General features: G+C 38.0%; 1 protein-coding gene across 1 annotated transcript; it reads left to right on the top strand.

Moving 5' to 3' along the window:
* Window positions 1–439: 439 nt before the first annotated feature.
* Window positions 440–12,948, top strand: LOC121853756 (mediator of RNA polymerase II transcription subunit 19-like). Its single transcript, XM_042348112.1, has 4 exons — window positions 440–709; window positions 2,689–2,781; window positions 4,222–4,362; window positions 12,269–12,948. The coding sequence occupies exons 1-4, from the start codon at window positions 449–451 to the stop codon at window positions 12,566–12,568; spliced, it is 795 nt and encodes a 264-aa protein (XP_042204046.1). The 5' UTR covers window positions 440–448; the 3' UTR covers window positions 12,569–12,948.
* The last annotated feature ends 516 nt before the right edge of the window (window positions 12,949–13,464 follow it).

The following is a 13,464-nucleotide window of genomic DNA, read 5'->3' as shown; positions in this document are numbered from 1 at the left end:
TCTGTAATATATTCGGGAATTATATCTTGTTACTTTTGTCGGGATTATATTCTTCAATTAAGGTCTAGATAAGTTCTAGATTTATTTAAATATATAGTCATTCATATCTGAGAACAGTTTTGAATTCTTCAGACTAAAGCGTATGAAAGATGTACAAGCAATGTAGTGTAAAGTAAAAAGAAAATCAGTGTCAGTGATTCAAATATTAAATGTTAAACAAAACCTTTTGATCTATTGCAACTGTTTCAGAGATTATGAGCATTTTAATTTCCCCACCAATGACTGGGCTCAAACTTCTCCAGCTTTACCTATATTTCCCAGCTTTTAACTTAGGTTTACTAATTACTAATTATGATATAATTTTTTTATTTCAAATTATGCAGAACAAATCATGTTATTGTATCCCACCCCCACACCCACACCCTCATCTGTGGGTAATATCCTGGTAATGGTGATGGCGGTCGGTGGGTGGCAGCAGTCAGCCTCTGGACAATGGTGGGCAAGTAGTGACCGGAATGGTAGAGAGATGAATGACTTAGCCCGTAAGGTAGACGCCTCATTCTCGCCTAAATCCTCCCCCAGGGGCTCGAGATCACCCATGGCCAACCAAATGCTGTCAAGAAATGATTCCACTGGTACTCTGAAAATGACCATCTCGGCCGGGAAGCACCCTGCAGTTGTTCACTCTGGGCCTTTCTATCTCATGAAAGTAAGTATATAATGGCTCTTGAGGACGAGTATATCACTATTTTGTTAATGGAAATGGTGAATGAGGCCGCTACTTTATTGCTTTGATTTTTTTTTTGACGGGACTACTGTAATTTTGCTATTCACTTTTGTACCTTTGTTAATTTATTCTTTGTCATAGAAAATTGGTTGTATTTATCAAGACTCAATCTTGTAATACTTTACGATGCCGACTCGTGAGACTGAACAATTTTAGGAATATTTTCTGTAGATTAATTTTTGTTAACTTCAATATAAAAATAAAACATAAAAGTGGAGAAATTTCATATTTCTTGAGTTTTCCCTAGTCTGTGTACAGGGTCCTCTCTGTGCTGAATACAATTGTCTGGTGTTAGCTAAATAAGGTGTGGTTAACGTGTAGATTAATGCTGCCAACGATTCTAGCAAGAACACACTGCTTTTCCACCATAATTTTTTTTAATTGCTTGTGAGTGTTCTCTTTTGGAGAAGTTTCTTTTTTATAATTTATAACCACTCGGGGGGGGGGGGTCACGCCCCACTAAGGGGTAAGGTTAAATTAGGATAAGTTAAATACTGACATTATATAATACTCCTGGGGGGATCGAGGGGGGTGAAGCCCCACCCCACTAGGGAGTTAGGTCAGGATGTTAGGTTAAGTTAAACAAGGATAAGTTAAATACTGACTACATTACATATCCACTCGAAGGGGGAGGGGTCAGGTTAGTGCTTCTTTTGTGTACATAAAAGCAGCAAAAACATTTTTTCCTGCATAAATTTAGCTGTTTTATTTACTGGAGGATGTTGATTTCTTCAAAAAAGCTGAAAAAACTAAAGATATCATCTTTAAGATAATGTGTTCATCACTTTATTCAGTTTTCTGGCTTTGACCTCTATAGTAGTGATTTATTTTAGTGGAGTCAGTTTGCACATTATGAGTTTTCCAAAATATTACAACAAACAAAATTAATTTTGACATATATGAATATTTCAGAATCAAAATCCTTACCAAGAGTCCCTTTCTGTTCACTCATTGGCAGATGTAAGTACAGTACAATACAGTATCCCCACTATTACCAACTAGACCACAATACTGTACTTACTTGCACAGTATACCCCCGTGTAACAGGAATTCTGGTTACGGAAATTCACCTTCATGGACATTGTAAATCACTTCAGTACCACTAAAATCAGGATACGGAATTTAGCTAAATCTGCCATTACGGAACTTTAGAAAATAAATTACAGTACTGTATTTTTTTTTAATCTCCAAATGCGAAAAAAAGTTTACCCAAATTTTTTTTTTATTTTAAGAAATTAAGATCGCATTTGTGTGCATTGATGGTGTTGGTGGCAGGCTTTGTTTTGAATCTGGGAGCGCATTGGTTACAGTCTTACCTCCACGTCTACCTATTGGTCTTTCAAGATTTTTCCATGCTCTGAATGTAAAACCTGATGTTTTACGAATATTGGATACTGGAGGCGCCATTCCTGAAACTTATGTAATTACTATTATTTGTGGTAAGTAAATTACAAAATGTCTAAACTGTACTATAATTAATATATGTGTTTAAGAGATGTATAGTATATTTCCATTTAAAAGCGTGTTTTTATTACTTGTGTTTAAAAAAAAAATGTGCCAACGCATCTTCACTTTTAACATGGGCGTATATGGGGGAAAATGGTTAACGTTATGGTCACTTTTTCAAGAACACATCCATTCCATAACACTGGGGTCCAGTATAATTAGTAGCTGCCACCTACTTATCAATGCTACCAGTAATATTTTGTGAAATATCACTAACTGAATCCCCTCTGCATCTTGTTGTGTCATCTTTGTTTAGTTCAGAACTTGATTATACTGTTCCTGTATAAAGTGTGATAATTTGTACTAAATATAGTGTAACTACCCTACAGGACACAAATACAGAAAGTAAACTATGATTCTTCGCAGTGACTATACCGATAGTTTGACCCCTACAGGACCCAGCCACAGAAAATGAGCTGACTGGTGCAACAAACTTGATGGCCCACTTCAACCTTGAACATTCCTACAACAAGTTCACAGGCAAAAAGGTGAGTTCTAATTTTCATAAATGGGCAACAGATTTGTAAAGTTCCAGTGTACAAGTGAAGGCAGCCTTGTAGAGAAGTGACAGCGGACAGTGACCCCCACACCACCCCCACACTCCCCACACTAGTCTTAATACACATCATCTCATGGGCAAATGAAGTTGAGCAGCAATTCCTACACCACACTTGTCCTGGTTGTAGGTACAGTATTATGTAACCATATAGATAAGTGAAGGTGGACAGCAATCTACACTCGTAACAGAACTAGTGATGTATAATACACTGTATGCACTTTGTCACATATTTATAGTGTAATAGTACCTGCATGGTTGACATTTATGGTCATGATGTGAAAACATTAGAATACTTGTACTGTACGTGTGTGACACAGAGGCATAAAATCTGCAGTATCCCAAGCCAGGATGAGAGATAGCAGTGAGGAAATGCAATCAAAGTTTTCAAGGGAATGAAAGGTCTTCCCAGCCTCAACCCAAGTATACATCAAATAGAATCACATAACACAATACAATACTATGGTAAATGTATAAGTGGGTCTCCAGCATAACAAGTACATTAACAACTTTTATTACCATAACAGTACGGTACTTATCACAGCATAACAGAATACCAGAGGCAGTCTGCAGTACAACAACTATGAATTAGTCTTAAAGCTTTTATAACTGATGGCAATGATACTTGCCTCTTAAGCTTGATAATAGTCATATGTTGACAGCTCAGTTTCTGTGGTTATGACTGAAGGTAAAAATGAATAATCTTTGAATGAGATTATAGAGTAATAGAATCTGAGAGGGCAGGAGCATGGACTTCTCTTTTGGTCTATAAGTGTTTGGATCATATACAGTACTGTAATGTATATACTGTTGGCTCTGACACCTGACAATAAACCTTATTAGTTTAGGACACAACCACAAGATCAGTTGGGATTGAATCTTTGACATAGATTTGGCTTTGTAGGAAGTCCATCTGGACAGTGTGTCCTTCCATCAGACATGTCAAAGACTACTGGTAATAAATGGGTTCTACCAAAGTATAGTTTTGCAGTAGCTGCAGTATTACAATAAGTGTTACTCATATCATTACCTCAATTGTAAATTGGGATTTCAAGGTTCAATCCTTTATTTGTCTATATGAAACAGTGAGACTCCAACAAATGTTCATCTGGTGTCATCCAAACATCTAGCTTTAAATATAAATTTTGTAAGTATTATAAGTTGTATGTTTTAAATTCATAATAATCATAAGGCTTTGTATGAATGGTCATCAAAGTATAATTCTAGAACACTCGTGATCATTGACCTTGAATGATTTGAATAGATTGCTTAGGGTGTTGAAAATATAAGATCATTATCAAACGTAAAAACTTTTTATTTTTATTACGTCTTGTTACCAAGGTGATGTAACTCGCAGTCTCCTTTCCCTCAGGTACGAGATTCATTGTCATCCTTTCTGCCTACTCTTCCTGGCATCATCGACACACCTGCACACCTCACAAATTCATCACTCCGATCACTCATTGAAAAGCCACCGGTCTTCAAAGAATTTACCTTACTTAATCATCACCAGGTGAGCATAATGTTTGATTGAAAGTTTTGTCTATATACTGTACTGTACTTTCATAGTTCTTAAGTTGAAATGATTAGAATATTGTTTAATTAATATTGTACTGTATTGTCATTATAGTTTCCAAGAAAACTTATCTTAGTAACCCCGACATGGGCTTTTAAGTATTAGGCGAAGTGTAATGGATTTTTGTCTCTTTGATCTTTGCACCTTTAAACTGTTTACATAACCCCCAAATTTGGCATGACTTTACCAGAAGAGTGTCTCCCTATTTTTGTATGGGAAGTACAATGATATCTCCGTTAGCCGGAACAATTGGTGCAGAGCACTTCCGGGAATGAGAGATTTCCGGGTAACAGAATAATGTTCTCAGAAGTTCCAGAAATTGCCCATTTGTATCTCTCGAACCCGGAAAAATATCCCCCATTCCCGGAAGCTTCTGGGCACCGCAAAATTTTTCTCAGAATTTGTGGAAAATGCACTTGATTTTCATCCATCAAACCTGGAAAAAAACTCCGCCATGCTTGGAATTTTTCAGGATTTTGCAGGTATCTAGAAAATTTTCTCAGAATTTTCCGGTAAATGTACCCCTCGGAAAATCGTTCACATAGCCGGAAAATTACGGCTTTGGGAAAATTTTTTTTTAGAAAATTTCAGTTCCGACTATCGGAGAGTTCTGGGTTTGAGGGATTCTGGCTTACGGATGTACAGTATTACCCATTGGTGTAATAAAAATCAGTAGCCTGCTTTGTTCCAACATTCCTGAAGGCATCCAGGACACCAGAGCTATGTTCTTCCCCTGGTTCTGGCATGGGCTGGCATGCTACCTGTACAGAGGGTATAGTTGGCCATATAAGTTTGCAGAGACCCAGCAAATATAGGGTAGAGCAATGTATCTGGTGTCGGTGTAAAAATCTCGCTTCCAAACTCACGATATACCCATACCTGTAACTCAAACGAGGCCTCCCCTATTCTCTCCTGCCCACCCTTTACTTGTTCGGTCTCTGCGAATTTATTTGGCTGTACCAGATGAGCATTTCACAGACTGGGCTTCCACTTAACAGCACAGGACGTCCTTTCTATATGTTGTACCGGTTTATGTCATTTTACATATACGTACATCTCTAACATACATAAGTCTGTGTATACTCAATTATGATGCATAAACAGTGTTAAAAGCCTCTTAATATAATGTAAAAATAACCTAAGTAAGTAATATAAATGCTCTATAAGCACACCAAAATAAGTCAGTAACCTCTGACATGACTACACGCTAATGCCATTGTTATGTGTAAGGAACCACAGAATTTTCAGAAAAGTAATTTTGGTGTGGTAGTGTGACCTATGAATAAAGAAATACTGTATACTGTGCAGTAATATAATGATATAAAATGGTTGTAGGAGTATATTCTGTGTGGGTGAATGTCAAGACTGGAAATCACCAAGTGCCATTGTTGCATAAAACCATGAAAGGTGTGGAAACAACATTTCAATACTCTACTGTGACTTAGAAATAATTAAAGTCACCTATTATATAAAGAAAAATGAAGAGTGGGAAGTGATTTCTCGGTGGGAGGTATGGTGGGTGAATGGCTGGAGGACCGTGACAACTCCCTCCCTAGACCCTCTGCTTCAGCAAGCTCGCAACCTCTTTAAGACAACAGTACGGGCAGTCCCTGAGTTATGACCCTCCAACTTATTATCATCTGCACTTATGACTGGGATCCCAATTTATTCATCGCAAAAATTTTAATTACAATCCAATTTTTACATAATTTTTAAATTGTGTGTACTGTTTAACATCACTTTATTTAAAGTATTTACACTATTTGTTATGTATGGGATATTATGGATGTTTTGTGTGGGCAGGGTTGTGACTTATGAACAAATTGACTATTGATCAGGGTCCAGGAATGTATCCCCGTTTTAAGTCAGGGACTGCCTGTATGCAATTTTACCGTAATTCCCGTATTATTTAGGTTTATAGTATTTGGTGCCAGGTTAATAAAACATTATCGTAAAATAATAAATTTTCGTGAAAAAATCCCACATTCAACCCGATGAGTTTTGTGTCTTATTAAATTGCCAGTGTCTTGTTTACATAGCACAAACAGCTGATCACTCTCACTCTCCTTTTCCATGTTGCCAACACTCTCCATCTCTCTTGCTTACCACAACATCTGTACATTTTGTAAATAATATTGTACTGTAGTGTATTATGCATCTGTATATATCCTTGTTTATTCATTAATCAGTTGTCTAACTGTACAAGTAGTCAAATTGAGCCATCATGTATCACTCAAAGGTATTAAATGCTGTAATGTTGTTTGGAATGCATCTCCATATCAAATACTTTACAGTACTGTATGTTATGACCAATGAAAGCTGATTTGATGAAAGCACTCCCTCCAGGAACATATCCTGATATTTCAAGGGGTATTACTGTACATGTTTAAATGCGTATATAGGTATCCCTCATTTAACGATCATTCACTTAGCAGTATAAATTTTTAGCACCCTTTCTTGTTCAACAATGGTCAATTTTCGGTTTAGCAATGTTCAGACTCAAGGTGACTCATGTTGTGAGAGAACAGCGCAGTGTTGGGCCTAAGAGCTGGTGTTGGCAAATGACATACCCACTCATGCTGCCATCTATTGAGGTCAGGGGAACTATGTTTTCATCAACTGATCGACTGTCTTCATTTGATATTTATTTATTAAAATTTTAAAAACATGTTTAATTAAACATAGCTGCGGTATTAAAAAGTAGTGTCGTCAAACATACCTGGGTTATGTAAATGATACTTCTTTTTAGGTATACAAGCATCACTGACACTTGATGGTGAAATTGGTGATTCAAGCTCTGGAAAGTTATTGGTGATTGTAATTGTTTGTTTTTTCTCTTTTATTGAAGGTGTACCTCCAATTACATTTTCTAACATTATATTTATTGGATTTGTACATCTTATGCAGTCTGCAAAATGCAGAATAACAAAGGACTGGAACCTATTCCCCTTTACTCCATGTTAAATCTACCTCTGACACCAACGTTTCTGAGAATGAAGAGTATGTTGTGAACATAACCACTTCATTGCCAGAGGTCTACCTGTACTGTGTGGTGACTTAATCAGTTATATTGGTGTACCCTCTGAGGGTTTTGAAGGTGTTTATAGTAGAAAAAGCTATGGTACAAGGATTATGGAAGGTGAAAGAATACTTAAATTCGGGGATGTGTTGAATATGGTTCTCTGCAACACATTGTTTAAGAAGAGGGCTAGGAGGCTAATTACATAGAGTCAGATGGTACATTATATTTGTCAGGAAATCAGATAGGAACCTCTTTAGGATATAAAGGTTATAGCACATTATTTTTGTTTGACATGTTGCTTAAAAGATGCAGGCAAAGGAAGATGTATGTTCTGATGAGAGTGGAAATTGAAGGTACAAAATGTAAGGGCAGCATTTTTATTCTGTGTTGAGAAGAGTGGAATCAGCCAGCGACTGTGTAAAGGGTAGTAGCGAGATACTGGGTCAAAATAAAGGATGTTATGCTAAACACGGCTGACATGATGTATGTGTAGATTAAGGTCCCAGCCAGATATGAGGTAATGTGGCAGAATGATGGAGTGGATATAATATTAAAGGAGAAAAGAAGAGTGTATAAGGCCTGGGAGATGGGTGGCAACATAGAGGAGTGCCTGAAGGCCAAGTACAGGGTCAGAAGAGGTTTATATGACTTGAGACCAGGATGCATTTGTGGATATGCTGAATAATCCCAGTAAAGAGGCAATGTATAAAGAATAGCAAGGTAAATACAGTAGTGGGTAGAAGACAGATACAGGTATTGTTGGTGAGCAGTGCAAGAGGGGGTGACCTTGGTAATATGGTTGTTGTTGTTAAGAAATTCAAGGATACTTGGAGAAAATACTACTGTCAACTGTTGTATGTGGAGCATGAATGGGACAATGGCAGCCTAGGGACAGCACAGCCAGTTTAGGGACCATACCTAGGGATTAAAAGAGAGTGGGTGAAGAAAGCAAGTGACAAAATGAAAAATGGACTGGCAGCTGGAAGCACTGAAATAATTGCTGAAGTGCTGAAAGCATCATATGATGTCATATAGTCAATGGTGGATAGCATCATCATAATGGTTTCATCGCCATTTTTCATGCTTGCATGGGTCAGCCACAGTTATGGCAGCTCTCCATGCTGCATAGTCTCTTGCAGTCTCTCTTGTCAGGTTTCTAACTCTTAATGTCATTTCTTACAACCTCTCCTCATGTCATTCTTGACTTACCCTTGACTCTCTTCCCTTCCACATCTAGGCTCATGCTACTTCTTAACCCACTTGGCCTCATCCATTCTTTCCACATGCCCAAACTATCTGAGCCTGCCTCTACACAGAATTTTGCTAATATACTCTCAATACCTAGCTGCCCTCTTAGCTCTGAACAGCACCTCCTGTCTTTCAGTATCACATTATACATCCACCTCACCATTCTCATTTCAGCTCACTCCAGTCTACCTATGTCATCCTCTTAAACTGCCCATGTTTTTCTACCATACAACATCATACTTTTCACACCAGCCGTATTCATTCTTCCATTCACTTGGAGGGCAGGTCCTCTTGCCTTCGGTAAAGACAGCAACTCCCTAAACTTCCTCCATCCATTCTGCTCTTGCCAACTAAGCAGGCTTCAGCACCCCACTGGCACTGATCATGTCACCCAAGTAGCAGAACGAGTCGACGCAGTTCACGGACATAAAATATCCCCAAAGTTGAGTGTTTTGAGCCTTGCTGTAGGCACATGGTTACCTTTACATACAGAACACTTAGTAACATTCTCCATTGCACCTCTTGCTTACCCACCTTCCACATGTTACACATTATATTGAGTTGCTGCCCACACCTTTCTTGTATACAGCACATGGCCATTTTCCACTTTCCACCATGGGTCCCTCACCCACATCAATACTTTAGTTTTTGCCCCATTCTCCACTGCATTTTTGATACTATCTGTAAACTGCACTAAGTCATCAGCATACAACAACTCCCAGGGCCGGCCAGTCATAAAGTCCCATGATATTGCCTCCAGCAGACTCCTGATGGACCCCGATTTTCATATCAAATTCCTCACATTCCTCACTTTCACTCTGACAGAGGTTTTTGAGCCCTCGTATAATACGATGACCATTTGGACAAGGTACTCCTCGACTCCTAGTTTTCTCATAGCCTACTTTATTACTTCATGTGGTAGCATATCAAATGCCTTCTTTAAGTTTACAAATATGAAGTGCCTGTACAATTATCCCTCCTTCCCAAGACATTTCTCTTGTTGCCTAGCCATAAATATTACCTCTGTAGTTTCCCGACCTGTCATAAATCCAAACTGCATTTCGTTTGTCTACTCTTCCCCTTATCAATTTATCAAGTCACTTTCTACAACTTTCATAACCTTATCTAACAACTTCAGGCATCTTTAGATCCTGCATTCAAGTGCATCATCTTTACTTAATTGCTTTCTCCACCCATTCTCTTTCAATCCTTGGGCATGGGCTGCCCCTGTCCTATTCGTACTCCTCATCCAGTAATCGATAGTAGTATTTTCTCCAGGTATCCTTGATTTCTCGTTATCAACAATTACATCACCATGGTCATTTGTCATTGCTCTTGCATCTTCACTATTCAAAATACAATATCTGCAAATGTATCCTTATAAGCTTGCCCTTGCTTGGCCTCCAGGTACTCCTCCTTGTCATTACCCATCTTCCAGGCCTTATGCAATCTTTTCTCCTTTATCACTCTTTCTACTACAGAACAGTGATATCCCCGTTAGCTGGAACAACTGTTGCAGAGCACTTCTGGGAATGAAAGATTTCTGGGTAACGAGACGACTCTCAAAGCCGGAAAAAAAAAATCCCTCATCCCTGGAATTTTCCAGGTAACAGAAAAATGTTCTCAGAAGTTCCAGAAATTACCCATTGCATCTTCTCTCGAACCCGGAAAAAATTCCCTCATCCCCGTAATTTTCCGGGTAGTGTAACGGAAAAATGTTTTCGGAAGTTACAGAAATTACCCATTACATCATCTCTCGAACTGGAAAAGAAATCCCTCATCCCCGGAATTTTCCGTGTAACGGAAAAATTTTCTCGCAATTTCGAGAAAATGCGCCTGTTTTTCATCTCTCAAGCCTAGAAAAAAAAAATATCCCATCCATGGAATTTTCTTGAAAATGTGCCCCTCGGAAAATCTTTCCCTTTGGGAATGATTTTCCGAAAAATTTCAATTCCGCCTATCGGAGAGTTCCGGGTTTGAGGGATTCAGGCTAACGGAGATATCACTGTACAGTATATCATTCCAACACCATGTTACTGCATGCCTGGCTGAGCTCTTCATCCAGCCACACTTCTTACCAGCTGTGCTCAGCAGAACACCCTTTATTTTGTCTCAGCTTCTCGCTACACTATCCCTCCCACTGTTACTGGATGTTTCCAGTTTTCTCGACTCATTAAAAAATTCTTCTCATGTATTCTGTTCCCTCAACTTCCACACTCCTTGGAACATACATCATCTTTAAAACAATGTGTCGCACCCAAGCAATCTGTGCTGCACGGCAGCACATTATTCCACTTCTATAGCCTTCACATCCCTAACAAGCTTCCTATATAATTACCAACCAAGAAAGTAATCAATCTGTGTTTTTGTTCCACCTGACTCATATGTAATTAGTGTACTCACCCTTATTTCTTAATTAATAAATCTCTCCGCATGTTGTGGGACTCCTGTACTATGTCAACAAGGTTATGGGTTAATATCATAGGGTTTCCATGGCTCCTAACTTATGTGACTAGGACTACATAACAAAAATCCAGCTATAACCAAAGTTCGAAGATAGTACCTCTTCTAAGTAAACAGTAGGCCCTAAACCCTAAACAGGGTGTTACTTGGAGGATTCTTCTGTCATTTATTCTGACACCTAAGAGTCCTTGTCTGCTATACTAACATGCACATTGCATGTGCTCATACTCGGTTGGAAAACAGGTAACAGCTATGAGACACCTCAGTTGCCAGTCCTCTCTTATTATGACTGGATTTCTTGCAGTTTGCTCTGTTACTGTTAGCTAAATGCTTCCTATATCATTTTTGGGACACATATATCATATGTAGGTAGTAGGTTTTAGGCAGCTACCAAACGGAGGTACAAGTACTACTGCCTGGGAAGATATTGGAAGCATAATGTGTTGTCTATGGTAGGCCCTGATGTGGGTCAGTGACCTGTGCCCCCGGTTGGCTAATCCCATAAAAAAAAAAGCATTCATAAGCATAGTATCATATTTCAGATGTGTTTATCATGTTACAAGGCTTAGTATACAATGCACTGTTTCGACAGTTCACACTGTCTGTAATGGACAGTTTCTACCTATGGAACCCACTTTCAGGTTCCCATATCCCATGTTACATTTAGCAACTTAAAAATTTTCTCTCCATTTCCCTTTTCTTTCCTTACCATATCACATGTTTCATTCATAACTACCATTTACATTTGTTTACTTGGTTTGTAACCCCATGTAGGACTATCCAGAACTGTTTCTTGTTCTTCATAAAGCATTATAAAATCTTTCCCAAGCTTCATCTACTTGTCTTGCATTATATATTTATTCCTTTTGCATTTCTCTTAACATCCCTGTACTTCTCATTTCTTTCACCACTTCCTTGATAAGATGAATTGTAAGATCATGTAATAACTTTGATGTTTGTCTTTGTTCAACATATATTTACTTACACCTCATTATTGAGTCTACTGTACAGTATGTATGTGGATATCTTCACTTCTTTTTTCATGTGATTTTTTTTTAAATGTAGTGGATTAAATGTTTGCTATGACAGATACTGTTGCTTTATTGCCAGCTTGCTGCCTTTCGCCTTCACCCTGGCCCTCTGCCTGAACAATACCGTTTCATGAATCAACCTCCTGGCCAGCGGAAACACAGGAAGCACAAGAAACACAAGTACCGACCAGGTGAGACCCCAACACAGGATGGCTCTGCAGATGGAGCAGACATGCATGAGAAGAAACACAAAAAGAAAAAGAATGATGATGATAAGGAAAGGAAGAAAAAGAAGAAAGAAAAGAAAAAGAAGAAGCAAAAGCACAGTCCAGAGCACCCAGGAGTTTCTGGAAGTGATCCTAATAGAATTACTCTATGAGTATATAACATTGGAACTGTCAGGAGTTACCATCAATACATATACGTACTGTACTCTTATATTAGAGAAACATATTTGAGAGTTCATTGCCAGAAGATCTTCCTAAAGTGATGTTATCCAGTTTTAAGATCCAGTAGGGAAGTTGGAAATATTTTACTGAAAGAAGATTGGCCTTTTCTCATTTTTGGGTATAAATTATATATTTATATGTATAGTTTCATACCACATCTCATTTATAACTTTAATATTGTAATACTGCTTGATAGCTCTGTATTGGAAATATGCAATTGATTGAAGAATATTGTATGAAAAAATACTGAAGGAACTTCTTAATAATAGATGAAATAAGAATGGAAATGCAGAATATTGTTGAAATTTTATACCTTTGTGTTTTATTTGTTATGCATCTTAATACACTTCTTTTTCTCCCATCTGGAAACAGGTATATTTTGCATGGCTGTGGAATAATATAGAGGAAATATTAAAGACAGGGATATTTGAAATTATGAAACACAGCAAACTGGAAAGTTCCACGAGCAAAACCTAGTTCCCAAGACACATTAAATGCTTAAGAAATAGTACTGTCTGCACACCCACATCTTTCAGTTGTTTGTGGATACAGTACAGTACAGTATATGTAAACTGATTGTTATTCAATGTAGCAAGTCTAGTATAATACAGTAATTCGAGAAGGTTTACCTTTGAAGTACAAAAAATTGCTTTTTACAAAATTATCCTTGAATCACAACTATCCCTGGCCAAACATTAGAATACCACATTCTGATACAGTATGTAATGCTAGTTCAGGTTGACCCTCTCTTATTTGCAATTCCAGTGACTGGCAACTCCCAATTAATGGCACTATCACCCACTATGTAGATGTCCAGGTGACCGCA

Source organism: Homarus americanus, unplaced genomic scaffold, assembly GCF_018991925.1.
Source record: "Homarus americanus isolate GMGI-L3 unplaced genomic scaffold, GMGI_Hamer_2.0 scaffold18703, whole genome shotgun sequence".
NCBI lineage: Eukaryota > Metazoa > Arthropoda > Malacostraca > Decapoda > Nephropidae > Homarus > Homarus americanus.
Note: the sequence above shows the minus strand (reverse complement) of the source record. Positions and strands in the feature narration are given on the sequence as shown.

Coding starts and splice junctions, on each gene's coding strand:
- LOC121853756 (XM_042348112.1), top strand. CDS start 449: ATGGTGATGGCGGTCGGTGGGTGGCAGCAGTCAGCCTCTGGACAATGG. Junction 710..2,688: donor GGCCTTTCTATCTCATGAAA/GTAAGTATATAA, acceptor TGACCCCTACAG/GACCCAGCCACAGAAAATGA. Junction 4,363..12,268: donor CCTTACTTAATCATCACCAG/GTGAGCATAATG, acceptor CTTTATTGCCAG/CTTGCTGCCTTTCGCCTTCA.